Source organism: Calypte anna, chromosome 9 (assembly GCF_003957555.1).
Source record: "Calypte anna isolate BGI_N300 chromosome 9, bCalAnn1_v1.p, whole genome shotgun sequence".
NCBI lineage: Eukaryota > Metazoa > Chordata > Aves > Apodiformes > Trochilidae > Calypte > Calypte anna.
Window position 1 is genome coordinate 8,211,820 of NC_044255.1, and position 14,200 is coordinate 8,226,019.

Genomic DNA, 14,200 nt, shown 5'->3' on the forward strand with positions numbered 1-14,200 from the left:
AGGCTGTCCTGTTGCCAAACACTACCAGTCCCTTTTTTCTGAGCTTTCCCTGTAAATCACATTTTCCAGCTCGTCAGCTGTCCTTGTAATTTTTTCTTGGGACTCTCTATGGTATTTTCACAAGTTCCATACAAAGCAGGCTGGATGCAGCAGTCCAGCAAAGGCTTTAAGGCACCAAGTACAGCAGAGGAGTTTCTTCCTGAATTTCATAAGCCTCCCCCATTAGCAGATTTTGGAAAGAGCCTTTTCCTGATGGAGTTTCCCACTGTTCCGCAGTCTCTGATTCACTCTGAGCCAGATTCCTTGATGTGATTTTGCTCCTTCTCAGGCTGTACCCTCTTGTGCCTGTGTTCCCCCGGGGGTTCCTTTCCGTGTGTTATGGCCATGGTCAGCACAAGGCTGAGGTGGCAGTGGTGATGCTGGAGTTGCCCATGGAAGGAGAGCCTGTCCTGCTGGCATGGGAGCCTGTTCCTGGGGACATGGTGTGTTGCCGTGGAGATGACACTTGCCATCCACATTTCTAGTGACTAGAAACAATTCATTTGGCAATTAAAACAAGATCTAGCCTATGATAACCCTGAGGAAATAGTTACTGAGTGGAGGCGGGGGGCGGGAAGTGGATTCCATTGTCTGGCCCTGCTCGGGTGGCTCCAGCTTGCTCTGCGCCCATCCTGCTCAGTTTTACAGAATCACAGAACAGTTTGGGTTGGAGAAGACCTTTATGATCATCAAGTCCAACTTGTTAGGTCAGCACTGCCAAACCCATCACTAAGCTTTTTGTTTGCAGTGCCCCGTTCTATGTCTGCTCCCCAGCTCAAAACCCAGAGAAATGTGCACAAAGCTTGGACTCTGTTTTGCCTTGCTCCTGGTGTCCAGGGTGGTTGTCTCGAGGACATTTATTCAGGATGCACCACTGGTCTAGTTTTTGTGAAAATGCTCTTCAGCCAGGTGTGGACTGTCCCCATGTCAGTATGTTACTGTCCTCCACTGAATCTCAGAATCACAGAACTGTTGCAGTTGGAAACAACCTCAAAGATCACCATGTCCAACTGTCCACATCCCCCCCACAATGAAATAGTTTTCCTTCCCAGTCTATAAACCTTTGCCACAACCTCCAGTGTGAGGAAGGCAGATGTTCCAGCAACATGCTGCTCCCCTTGTCTGCTGGCAGTGAAAATTGTTGGACCAGGTGCAACTGAGGGTTAGCTGCAAGGTTCCTGAGCTGGGATTTCTGTATTAAACTGACTCTACATGGGCATCATTTTGCAGTCCAGGGCAGAGCTGGGCTGGGACCCTCCCATGGCCTGAGGGATGGTCCTGCAGCCCCGTGGTTGGTATCAAAGTGAGGAGCTGTTGGTTTGGAGGGGCTATCATGGCTCTTATCACTGGTGGCACCTGAGCACCATGCAGTTGTGTGTCCTACACCGTGACTCACACCTGCCACGCAGGCTTTGTTCTCATCCTTTCCCCCAGGGGAGGAGAAAGGGCAGCAAGGTCTTGTTTTTACTGTTCTCTCACCCAATTCAAGCAACCTAGAGTTTCTGGCGTGGCTCTGTGTGGGGGAGCAGCTTGCCCTGCTCTCTGGGTGGAGGGGGATGTTTGGGGGTGCCTTGAGAGGAGAGGATCTCACTTCATAGCGCAGGCAGGGAGGGTTGTTGGGAACCACTTTGTGCTGGAGGGGCACAGCATTTCCCACATGCTTCCTCCCTGCAAATAACAACAGTTACAGTAGAAAAGGAGTAAGGCTCACCCATTCATCTTTTGTTAAGGCTCTCCTGATGGCAAAGCTGACACGTTGCAAGATGCTGAGGCTTTTGGGCTGCATGGGTGGGGCTGCCCCCTCCTTCCCTCCATGTTTGGCCATGGCTGGTTAGGTTTGCTGGCCCGCTGGCTCCCTGTGTCTTTGCTGCAGCTCCCTGAGACACTTGTTCATCTTGCTGCTGAATTCTCCCTTAAAATATGTGCCATCCCTTATTTTCAAAAGTTGGTGCTTTTAATCCTGCGTGTGCTTAGGGGAAGTGGGCTGGCACCTCCAGAGGAGGGACTGCTGCTCTTCAGGAATGAGTGGCTGGATTTGGATGCTTCTCTGCTTGCTGCCACCCCTGGTTGTCCTTGAGAGGAGATGGTGGGGTTCATGGAGAAGGGAGGTAGAGGCAGAGCTGGTCCAGCTGCAGGGCTAGGAGGGGAGCATGATGGAGGGGCCTCCTCATATGGACCAGGGCTCATGGTGGAGCTGGGAGCTGGTGCTGGACACCCCGTCAGTGTGGGGCCATGAGCTGGAGAGGGAAGGAGAAAGCCCCTACAAAATGAAATGCTGCTGCTGGTTGCCACAGAGACCATCACGGTTTCAGAGACTGAACTATCCTTGGCAGCAAAAAGTGCTAATTCAGCCTTTCCTCCAGGTTCCATCAGGGCTCTGTTTGGCCTGACAAGAGCTGTGCAGAGCAAGCTGGCTTCTTGCAGGAGCCCTGGGTGGGCAGGAGCCAAGAGGCAAGGCAGGGCTGAGCAGGGAGCTGGGGGTGGCAGGGATGGAAGGGCAGCAGGGAGGCTCATCAGCTGGGGCTCTGGGGAAGCAGGCAGGCAGTGAGCTCTTTGGGAAGCCAAGCAGAGTGTGGAGATGGCTTGGGGAAGCAGAGGAACATGGTAGGCTGCAGTACTTCAAGAGGTGGGAGAGATCACTCCCCACAAAGCTTTCCTCCTGCAACCCTTGACCACCTTGTTTACCCTCAGAGTGTTTTAGTGTCTGATTGTGTACTCTGATGAGCCTGGTACCTTTTCCCAGATTGGTCTGGGCATGGAGGCTGAGTGAGCTGCTGTCCTGGCTGGTGACTGCTGGCACTGCTGCACAAATAACCACCAGTACCAGGACCTGGGAGCAGAGCCAGGGGCTGCAGGGAAGGTGAATGGAGAAATGTGGAAGCAACTATTCCCAGTCTGTCCTGGTGCAGCACTGTGATTTCAAGATTCTTTCAGATGATGGATTAGGGCAGAGTGCTTTTTCTCCATGTCGGTTTTCCCCAGTTTCCAGCCTTCACATTTTGCTGAGTTTGAGCTACTCTGGCAGAGACATTTGAGTCAGGCTATGCAGGATCTGCTATGGTCCTGAGCAGTTTTAACCAGCAGCTTCTTTCAAAACCTCTGTCCTCACAAAAATATTAATCCAGTGTTTGCCCAAGCTCTGCTTCCACTCTGAATGCCACGTTTTCCAGTGCACAAGAATAATACATCTTGACAAAAGCAGGAACACCTGGGAGGTGCACAGGCAGAGCTCTCAGACACATCATACATATTTGTTATGGAAATGTGTCTTGCTGTGCCTTTAAAGACATGTAGGTGTTGTTAAAAACGAGAGAGACTTTAGATGCCAGGCCTGAAGACACTGGCAACTTCAAATGTGGTTCAGTGTTGAAAGCACTGTCCTCATTTCTGGTCTGAGACTTTATCCTCTAGGAAAATTAAAAGGTAGTCGGGTGGCTGCTTGGACTTACTGCAGACATTTTGCTGAGTTCTGCACACTGTAGTTTGCTAGTGCAAATTTCTCCTGTTTAATCTCTTGGGTTTGCTATGCTTGCCTTTTAAACAAAAAATGTTCGTGATAATAAATGCCACAATAAAAATCTGGTTCAGGTTGTAATAAACATTGTGTGTAAATTTTACAGTACTATGCAACCAAAAGAAATATAAAACATTCGCCTGTCAGCATGACCACTGGCTGCAGAACAAATATTCCAGTGGAATAGTCATCGTTAAAACTAAGCTCATGTTTCTGCAAAATCTTGCTTCATGGATGTAAAATAGTGCAAGTCAAGACTGCCAGTAGGGCTTGATTGCCCATTGCTGCTGCTGTACCCCCAGATGTGAGCAGTTCCCAGTGTTATTTTAAGTCAAGAACAGCAGTCCAGTGGATCTGGAAAGCATCTGCTCTGTTCCCTCTACCCCTGCTCCATGTTTTGAAAGTGCCTTCTTGGGTTGGTTTCTCTGGGAAAACCTCTTGTCCAGGAAGAGAGCATGCCTGGCCAGGGCTGATCAGAGCTTCTGTTACATTGTGGTGTTGGGTTTGGGTGGTCCCTAAGCACAGTTCCAGAGGTAACACAGAAGTCTCCCTTTTGGCTAGGGCTGTGCTGAGCCACCACAATCACTTCCCAGTCCTTGGCAGAGCCCTGGGTTGAAGCTATGGAGCTGAGCTGCAGTGGTGGCAGCTATTCCTGCTTGCCAGATCCAGCAGATTCACTGTTCATGATGATGCATCAATATAATTGCTCTAAAATTTTGCCCCTAAAACCTTATCCCTGTGTTTTCCCTCCGCAAGTATCCATTTTCTGCCATCAGGGGCCAGGGATGTGCTAGAAACAGGTTTAGTGATAGTGAAATGCAGCTGGCAGGCTCAGTGTCCTTCCCGATGCACTCACAGCCTTAGAGCTCTGTCCTCAGGCTTAGCTTTCTAAACCTTCATCTGAGTGGGTTGGGTTTTTTTTTGCATGACAGTGCCTTGCTAGCTTGTTTAATTTGAATCTAGTTCTCAGCCTCCAAATCCTGGAAAGGAGGCTAATGTCTGGCTTTAGAGATGTTTATCTTGCAATTTCACAGAAAAATTCTTCCTGGATGCCACAAAATATAACATAGTCCAAGGGTTTTGTGCTCAGTAAAGAGGGAGTGCAGCAATTAATCCAGGAGAATTCTTTATTTTTAAAGCCTTCCTTTGCTTTGAAGCCAAGCACACTCAATCAAGCAGGAGAGCTCTTCCATTTGGCTTCAATGAATCTTTGGGGTTGCCATTTTTGCTGACCCTGGCTGGAATGTGTGTTGTATGTATGTTGTGTGTGTGTGTGTGTATGTGTGTATGTGTGTATGTGTGTGTGTGTGTGTGTGTCTGCTTCTGTCAGTGCTGCGGAAGTCGCTCTGCACAGCACCTGTGGTTGGATGGGCAGTCAGGGCTGGGCTGGCTCTCTCTGGACAGCAGTAGTGGATTTTTCTCTCTCCATGACTTTGATTTTCCTTTTGTGAGGAGCAGTGTTTTTGTGGTAGGAAATCCCAGCCCATGACAGCCTCTGTTCTCTTTCAGGCATCAGAAGGTGTTCCTGTGAAGTATTTTGAGAACTTGGAGGAACTGATAGAATTTTTACCAAGAAGGAGAATATGGGTCTGGTATGGCACCTCAATATCAGTGCCACGAAGCAGAGGAGACTGCTGATGAACCAGAGGAGGATGCTGGTAAGAAAGCCACGATGTGACTTGGTGGTGCAGACCTTTGACACTTAGTCTGGGCCTGGAAGTATGCAGTGCAGGTAGGGGGATTAGAGCAATGTCATGCAATAAAATGGAGCAGGGCACAGAGAGGCCTGAGCTGGCGCGTCTCTGAGTCCGTGAGCCATCATGGCTCTGGGGCAGTACCACATCTAGAGCACCATTTTAGCTCCGGCTGAGGGAAAGGCATTGAACAACTCCCCTGCAGGCACATATTGTATCAGGTGCAGGGCTAAGTAATCTCTTTGTCCTTCAGCTGGACACAATTATGTCCAGGCATCTCACATGTCTCAGCACCCCTCTCTCTGCACCGTGTCTGTAGGACCACTGTCTCAGCAGCAGAGATGCTCCCCTGGAATCTTGGAGCATGTCTCTGCAGTGCTGCACACCTGCAGCTGCTGTGTGTCCTGGGCCACCTGAAACGCAGGGCCCCTTATCTGCTCTGATCCAGGGGATGTTTCTGGCAGCACAGATCCCACAGTGGCAGGCAGTCATTCCATGCAGATGGGTGATGAAGTGTGATTGGCATCATCCCAACTATTCTATATGAAATGGCATTGTGGGTTCCTGACACTCACTGGTCTTGGATCCTTCCTTGGATTTTTCCTGGATCATCCCTTGGAACTGTCATTGTTCTCCTGAATCCCATGGGAAGCCATCCTTCCTGTCCTTTCTGACATCTGTCCGGAAATGATGAGCTTTACAATAAAACCTGTCTGAAGGACATGGTCCTGAGACAGACAGGCAAGCATGTACACTAAAGGAGACTGATGTGCCTGTGTTCATTTATCCAGCCCGATGGATCTCTTAATAGGAGCTGGAAGATTTTGGTATGCAGTTCTCACGAAAAAAACAGAACAAAATTTTTGCAAAGCTGCTTCCTGGTTTTTGGCCAGCTGCACTGAGACTCCACTGTGGGGAAGGAACAGCCAGCAAAAATAATACACAGAGAGGCAAGCAGCAGGGAATGAAGTTCTAGCCAAGACTAAGAGCCTTCAGATGAAGACATATTGGCACTATGTCTGGGCTGTTCGTGTTGCAGTTTAATTTTGTTAAGGCACTTTGGGTGGCCCATGTCATACTGGGGCCATGAAGGCCTATAGATGTCCTGGCTATCTGACACATAGAATTGCAGATGAGCACCCAGATACCCTGCAGATCCGCCACCCAGCCTGTGCAGTGCTCAGTGCTTGTGGTGGCTCTGTGAGTCACATCTTCTACCTAGGACCAATAGCTTAGTTAGGGGATCTTTTTTGTAATGTAAATTCCACAATTAGGTAATAACCAAACAAAACTTGGAACTCAACCAGCTACATATGACAGGTTGTAACAAAGCATTGGAGCAATTGGTATGAAAAGGAAGGCAGCCCTGGTTGGGATAGCTGGAGATGAGCCCACCCCTTCTCCCCAGCAGAGGGAGGTGTACCAAGCACCAGGATGACAGAGCAGCAGAACTCTTTGTGCTTCCAGCTCAATGCCCACAAGACAAGGCAGGATAACTCAGGCCCTGTTTTCCTGTCTGTGTTTGCTTTCTTTAGCTATGCACTTCTACTCACAGATTCTGGTGCTCTCTCCGCTGGGCCCTCCAACTATTCTGCCTGAGTCAGCAGCTCTTTGGGTTAATGGTAATGATACAGATGAGGTAGAGCTGTGTTCTCTAAGCATTATATTTGAAGAAAGCTCATTAACCCTTGCCTTGCTGTGGGATGGTCAAACCGCGGTGGCTGCCTGCACATGAGGTCTAAGCCTGGTAGTGCAGCCTGCTGGTCACACCACTGACATCCCTGAGAACAGGGCTTGGGCCACCATCAAGCCCTGGCCTTTCCAGCTCTGAAAAGAAGGGATGGCTTCTGCACTGAGTGTCACAGCAGTGCAGCCTCTGCCCTGCTCTGCCCAGGGGTGAGTCCAGTTCCTGTGCTGGGATGACTGTTCTATCCTCTCCTTTCCTTTCAGACCCTCACACCTCCTCTCCTGCCCCACGCAACATCCTCATGGCATTGCCAAGCAGTGAAACAAAGGAGGCACCTCCTCTCCCTGAAACCTCCAGGGTGGCAGACGTTACACATTGTCCCTTTCTGAGACACTCCTCCAGCGACTGCAGCACCAGGACACGAGCAGGTGAGGATGGGAATCTCAGGCTCAGCCCAGCCCTGAGCTTCCTGGGGCCCTCTGTTTGGGACAGCTGAGGACCTGTTTGAGTCAACCAAAGGACTCCTTTGTTTATACTGCCTAAGGAAGAACAGATAGATCTACACTGTGTTGGCTACTTGGTACAGTCCATCTGTAAACTAGAAAAAATTACTTTTCTGAAGTATTAAGTCACAAGTAGGCTTTCTTTACAGAGGTATAGTTTTCTAATATAAAGTATGATAATATTTGAGAAGGTCAGTGTATTACCTGAGTAATTACCACTACAGATTGTATCAGAAAGCACAAGCCAGTCCTCCAGGTGTGTGTACTTCCAGGTACTCACACCGATTTACTCCAGATACAAATCTGCTTCATGCTGTCCCTCTTGCTAGCTGTGTGAAACCTGGACATCCACAGAAGCCCCATTTAATGAGCAGATCTGGAAGCTTAAATAAATAAAATCAAGAGGCATGCCTATTGGCAAGGAGTGGGAGGCTGTGAGCACCACAGCAGCTGAGCATGGTGGCACAGGTCCTGTTGTGGTGGCCCAGCAGCAAGCAGCTGGCTGACTGGGAGAAACCAAATTTTGGCCAGCTGCCTGCACCATTTCATCTTCTGGGACTTTCTGTGTTTTTCAGGGCACAGGACAGCACATGGAGGCTGCATGGTTTGCCCTCCCTTGTGGTGCTGGAGCCCAGGCACCCCAGAGACAGGGAGGAGGGGAGCAGCTCTGTGGTCTCAGCCCCCCCCACAGGCCATTTTGGACTGTATGGACTAAAACCTTCAAAGTGAGGCTTGGTGAAGAGAGCCCAGAGCCATCTGCCCAGAGCTGCTGGCTTAGTGACCTCACAGCAGCCTGGCTTTAGTTGCCAAGGCTGGTGAGCACACCATGCCTTCAGCACAGCCAGGGCCTGCAGGACTTCCCTGGCACCCTCACTCAGCACTCAGTGAGGAGAGGGTTTGGGGTGAAGAAGGGGAGAAGGTGTCAGCAGTGTGGTGGGGGATTCAACGTACAATTCTGAGAACTTTATTTTTACACTGAAGTCCAAGGCAAACTGCCCTCCAGTTGCCTGTGCTGGCAGTGGAAGTTTCAGGGTAATAAAGCTGTCTGATGGTTGAGAGCAGAGAGAAGAACTGGTTTTTCACCTGGCTGTTTCTTTCCCAGTGTTTCCGATGAGCATCTTAAACTCATCCAGGATTACCTACGAGTTCACATCATCAGTGACTTTGAGATGGTGCAGACAGACTCAAGCAATCTTCCTCAACTGAAGAAACTACTAACACTTCTTTGCAAAGGACTCTTCAGGTAACTAGAAAATGGTCTTCAGAGGTCACAGGCTAATGTGGCTTCTATGTGCATGCACTCAGAACCTGCATTCCTGGCACAGAAAATTTGTCTACCCTCAAAACCACTCTATTTAGATCTTGTGACCTGTGATTCTGGTTCAAAAATGTGAAATCTGTATGAAAGACATAGCTCTGACAGTGAAGTTTTCCTGTAGGTGGTTTTGGGGGGTGAAGTGTTATTTTTTTATGCTTTGTTTAGAAAGCAACCAAAAATGAACTAACTGATTAACTGTATAATTTGGTAATACATACGTGACAGCCCCACAATTGTCAAGCACAACTCATTTATGGAAACAAGCACATATTGGTGTATAGCTATGTTTTAAACACTGATTTTCCTTCCCTCTAATGCACTGGGAACCCAGCATGATTCCACTGATACCAGTAAAGTCCAGCTTACATGAAAAGAGGAACAAGCCTAGACTCTACAAATTTTACCTTTCCTATTTATAGACCTTCCAGGTCCTGGATAGGAAAACTCCGATAGAGAACTAAAACCTAGTAGAACTTCTTGTTTCTCTGGTGGCAGAATGTGATTTTTGCCCTTGCTGCCTATAAGCAAACTTGGAGAGGGGTCCACACTTCTGCAGATATCCTAGAGCAGAGGGCACAAACTTCCAGGCTTGTGTCTGTGGCTTGCAGTATCCTTCTTTCTGGTGTAGGTATAAATAAGTCTGGAAGTTCTACTGGCCTGATCTTGTACTCCTTGGCCTCTCCAGAGCACAGGAAAGGGCTAAAATGAGGGATGGCTCCTTCTGGTTTGCTTATCTTTAGCTTGCAGAGGGAAGGCAGGCAGAAGGTGAGTTGCTCAGCTGCCTGGGCACTGCACACATTTCACCAGGCAAAGGGGAGGAACGTGCAGCTCAGCTCCTGCCAGAAGCAGCTGCTCCCAGGTGAGCCCCTGGCAGGACTGAGGGTGGGGAGGGCAAAGACCTTTCCTGCTTCTGCACTTGGCTGCAGGGTTTTGCTTCTCTGTGCCCACAGAAGGGGAGACCCAGGTGGCTAGCTAAGAATAACCTGAACAATGGAAACTAAAATCTAATGAAATCACAAATGAGAGTTTTGTGTTACTAAAATACCTGCAGTGCTGCTGTTGTGATGGTGGCTGGCTCTTCCCAGCTTCTTATTCCACTTCACCTTATCTGGGTTTCACAACTCTGCTCCTCAAAAATACACATAGGTTGTCATGAAAAGAAATGCACCAGGTCCACAATCCTCTCAAGAGCCAGAACCTTTCATATTTCCAGATTTTCTTTAGGCTTTTTTGGTGAATGGACTTTATGAAACATCATCGTAGAACAGAGCTGAGTGAGTTGTTCTGCTGGGGGAAGCCTGCTGAGCACAGGGCACAGCAGCACCACAAACACAGCAAAGGACAAACTACCTGCTCTCTGCCCCTTTGGTAGGCACGTAGCTATGGGATTGTATCTCCTTGTGCAGTTCTTACCCCCTCCCCCAGCATTTTTTCCCATCCCTGCATTCTCTCAGTTGGATGGGGCAGCCTTCTCACTTTTTGCAGTCTGTCAGAGCTCTCTGAGCAACCTCTCCTCTACTGCTTGGATTGTCCCATGAATTTCTACCACCCAACCAAGCCTAGTTTCAGCTGGCTCATAGTCATATGCTTGGGTACCTTACTGTTTTCTGCAGTCTTAATCTCTGAGGCTGTCAGGGCTCTTAGCATACTTCCCTAATCAGAATTCTGAGCTCAAATCACTGGCATTACCTAAATTTAGTTTTTTATTTACCTCAGCTTTCTTCAGTTGAATGTAGAGGTAATTCCTAGGTGACTTCTCAGTGGTTGTGCCCTCTCTTTCTTAATAACGTTCAATTTCATTATTTTCATAAGATTTGTGAATAGGTTCAAAACCCCAAACAAACAAAGAGAATAAATGTTATTTGGCGCAGCTTGATCTCTTCCATTCGACTTGAAGCTCTTTTGAAAAGGAGCCAGGTCCTGCATTTTGAGCACAACAATCCCAGACAACACTACATGCTTGGGAAGAGTGGCTAGAAAGTGGCCTGATGGAAAAGGACCTGGTGGGGTTCATCTATACCCAGCTGAATATGAGCCAGCAGTGTGCCCAGGTGGCCAAGAAGGCCAACAGAATCCTGGCTTGGATTAGGAGTAGCATGACCAGCAGGAGAAGGGCAGGGATGGTGCTCCTGTGCTTGGCTCTGGTGAGACCGCACCTTGAATGCTCTGTTCAGTTCTGGGCTCCTGACCACAAGAAAGACATTGAGCTGCTGGAGTGATTTCAGAGAAGGGCAACCAAGCTGACAAAGGGTCTGGAGAACAAGACCTGTGAGGAGGGGCTGAGGGAACTGGGATTGTTTAGTTTGGAGAGGAGGAGGAGGCTGAGAGGAGGCATTGCTCTCTATAAGTCCCTGAAAGGAGGATGTAGGAAGGTGGGAGCTGGACTCTTCTCTCAAGTAAATAATTGTAGGATCAAAAGAAATGCCATACAGTTGCAGCAGGGGAGGATTAGACTAGATATTAGGAAGAATTTCTTAACTGAGAGAGTAGTCAGGTGCTGGAATGGGGTGGCCAGGGAGGTGGTAGAGTCACCATCCCTGGAGATATTTAAAGAACATGTAGATGAGGCAATTCAGGACATGGTCTAGTGGGATGGTGAGGTTTGTTTGTTTGTTTGTTTTTGGGTTTTTTTTTGGAGGGGAGGGTATTGACAGTTGGACACACTGGTCTTAGAGGTTTTTTCCAACCATGACAATTCAGTGATTCTGTGAATTTCCTGTCACTGCTGGGGGTGCAGGCAGAGACTGGCAGAGGGGCTGAGCTGAGCCCAGCTGTCATGAGCTGTGCTGGGGTGCTGCAACACTGAGCTTCATGCAATGCTGGCTGCTGGCTCCTTCCAAACCCAGAGCCCACCTGTGCCATCCCCAGGGTTATTCTGAGACATCCCCTTCACTTCAGAAGCTTGTGTCCTAAAAAATGAAACAAAGCAGAGACTTGTAAGGCTGCTTGGTACTTATATGAAGCATTCAATGCTAAAAGAAGTTAGCTCCCAAGGGTTTCCTTAGTCAGGGGAATTCTCTGGGGGTAGGAGAGCTGACTCATGGAGAGCTTGGTGAGTGGACTTTATTCCAGAGTTCCCTACCAGCACTTTTTAAGTGGTCTGTTCATTATGCTATTGTCTGAAGTTATCATTTATTCATTAATCACTGCTCTGCATGCTCCTGTTTATTCTTTCTTGCTGGATAATATCATTCTGGAGCTTTTTAAGACAGCTTTTGATGCACTTGTGATGCCAGGACATGTGCAACTGTATTTGGATACGCAGGTTTCCAACATTTCAGTGAAGATTGCTACATATATTTCCTTTATACTCTCAAGGGAAGAAAACATAAGGAGTTGCAAGTGCAATTAAAAACCACTTTGTGGTTTTGTTGAGTTTGAACACTTGGTGTGCTCTTTCCCCATCCCAATACATGTGCTGCACCTTGCATCCTGCAGTAAACAGAAAGCAGCTTTCCCATGAGAAACCCCTTCTGAACTGCTCCAAGCAGCTGCTCTTCTGTTTTCAAGAGATGGCCTCCAAGTCCTGCACTCTTGGTCATGGTAAATATCCTTGCATTCCTTTCAAACTGAACTTCACCCAGTGCTCCTGTGGCTGCCCGCAGCCTCCTGGGCCTGACTCCCCAGCTGCAGAAATCAATGGGAGTCTTGATTTGGGCCAGAGCTGCTTGCAGATCCAGGTTCCTATAAGTGTCTTGTACTTCTGTGTGCCCCATGGCAAGTCTTTCAGATTGAAATGTCAAACACTGGTACTTAATTTTAACATTTAATCATCCATAGTTAAGTACCCAGACAAAAATCTAACCTTCAGACAGGCATACTTTCACTTTGGAGCACTTTCCCCAACAAACATGGTTATACCATTCAGCCTTAGGAAAGTGAGGGAAACCATTAATATCCACTGTTGACAAGGCACAATGCAAGCATCCTAGCACTGCTCCCCTCCATCACCTTCCTTTTGACCTGTGCTCCCTGACTGCTCTTTCCTTGATAAGCTTTGCAATTATCAGAGCCCTGTGCCAAATTCACACAGCAGCCTTTTGACAAATGAGCAGCCTTTGGAGTCTTAACTAGGAAATGCTGAAGGAATTTCATTGTAACCCACAGACAGTTCCCATTCCAGAGGTGAAAGGCTGCCTCTATCACCCCCTGGTGAAAAATGTGCAAATTAGTTCTTTTTTTGCCCAGTGTCCTGCAGTGTCAGCCTGAGCAGCCGTGCAGGGGCTGTGGGGACCCAAGTGGCACCAGGGCATTGGCAGCCACCAACCTGCAGGGCTTCTGCGTGTTTGAGTGCACCTGGGCCTAGAGGATGGTGTAGTTGTGTTGATGCTGATCTTACAGTGTCCTCTGCTGTGGCCCATACTGGGATGTCTTTCTAGGGAGATCTTAGAAGGTACCACCTCCAAGGCAGCATCGACAGGAAGGGCTGGCATGCCCACACCTCAGCCCTTGCCAGGCAGAGGCAATGGCCCAGCTCTGAACTGCTGTCCCTGGCAGAGCCACCATGGCAGCTGAGGAAGGCTCTCTCCCCCCATCCCACCAGCTTGGGGGGCAGCACACAGATGAGGACAGGAGCAGGAGACCTGGCAAGCACAGGCCTAGGGCGAGCACGTGTCCATAGACTGCAGTGTGACTTTGTCCCAAGAGCCTGAGCGCTGTCCCTACCCAGGGACCCGATCCTTAGGACTCTGCCTTCTGTTCCCAGTGAAGCCTCTAGGACACTCCTGTCTCTCGAATCCATCCAGAAGGTGTTTGAGCAGCAGCTGCACCCTGGCATCCATCAGCGCTCACAGGTAAGCCAGCTGCGAGGTGGGAGAAGGAGGGGAGAGGAGAGGCAAGCGGGGCTGTCAGCACTGGGGAGGGAGGGTTCTGACCCACAGCACTGTGCAGGGGGCTCGAGTGCAGAGGGCACATGGGGAGTCGTGTCCCCACAGTGTCACTTACCCCACTCTGTCCTCTCTGCCTGCTTTCCCTTCGTGCCCCAGGGAAGAGTGCAGCCTGGGGACTTCCATCTCCCCATCCCACCCAGCCTGGAGGCCAGGACCGCACATTTCTCTTTCCATACGCTTTGCTCCAGGATGTGTTGCTGCCAAATCCTTCCTTCCCCCAGCCCATTTAAGTCTCATGACCTTCCTCTCCCTGCCAGAAGCCCAGAAAACCACAAGTCCAGAATTTCTCTATGTTGAGCCCTGGACCTGATGATGGAAACCTGTCCCCCAGCAGCAAGCTGACTCCCTTGCTTGCCTGGCTGTCTCCAACCTGTGGGCAAGACTTGCAAATCTGTCCTTTCACCTTCCCATGCTCCAGCATGTTCAGCCAGACCCTTGTGCTGCCCACCCCAGAGCACTGCTCCTGGCGTGCCCTGTGTGCCAGGCTTTCTGTCCCTGGGGTGAGGCTGCAGCACTTCCAGGCTTGTCTGCAGGGTGGTAATCATTCACCTTCCCC

At 49.3% G+C, this 14,200-nt stretch overlaps 1 protein-coding gene across 1 annotated transcript in view; it reads left to right on the plus strand.

Moving 5' to 3' along the window:
• Positions 1–14,200, plus strand: part of INPP5D (inositol polyphosphate-5-phosphatase D) — a 48,905-nt gene that overhangs the window by 16,791 nt on the left and 17,914 nt on the right. The window contains 7 exon segments of the mRNA XM_030456287.1: positions 5,046–5,122; positions 5,125–5,164; positions 5,167–5,211; positions 7,198–7,305; positions 7,308–7,362; positions 8,540–8,680; positions 13,461–13,548. Of these exon segments, the coding sequence (XP_030312147.1) occupies positions 5,046–5,122; positions 5,125–5,164; positions 5,167–5,211; positions 7,198–7,305; positions 7,308–7,362; positions 8,540–8,680; positions 13,461–13,548 (554 nt within the window).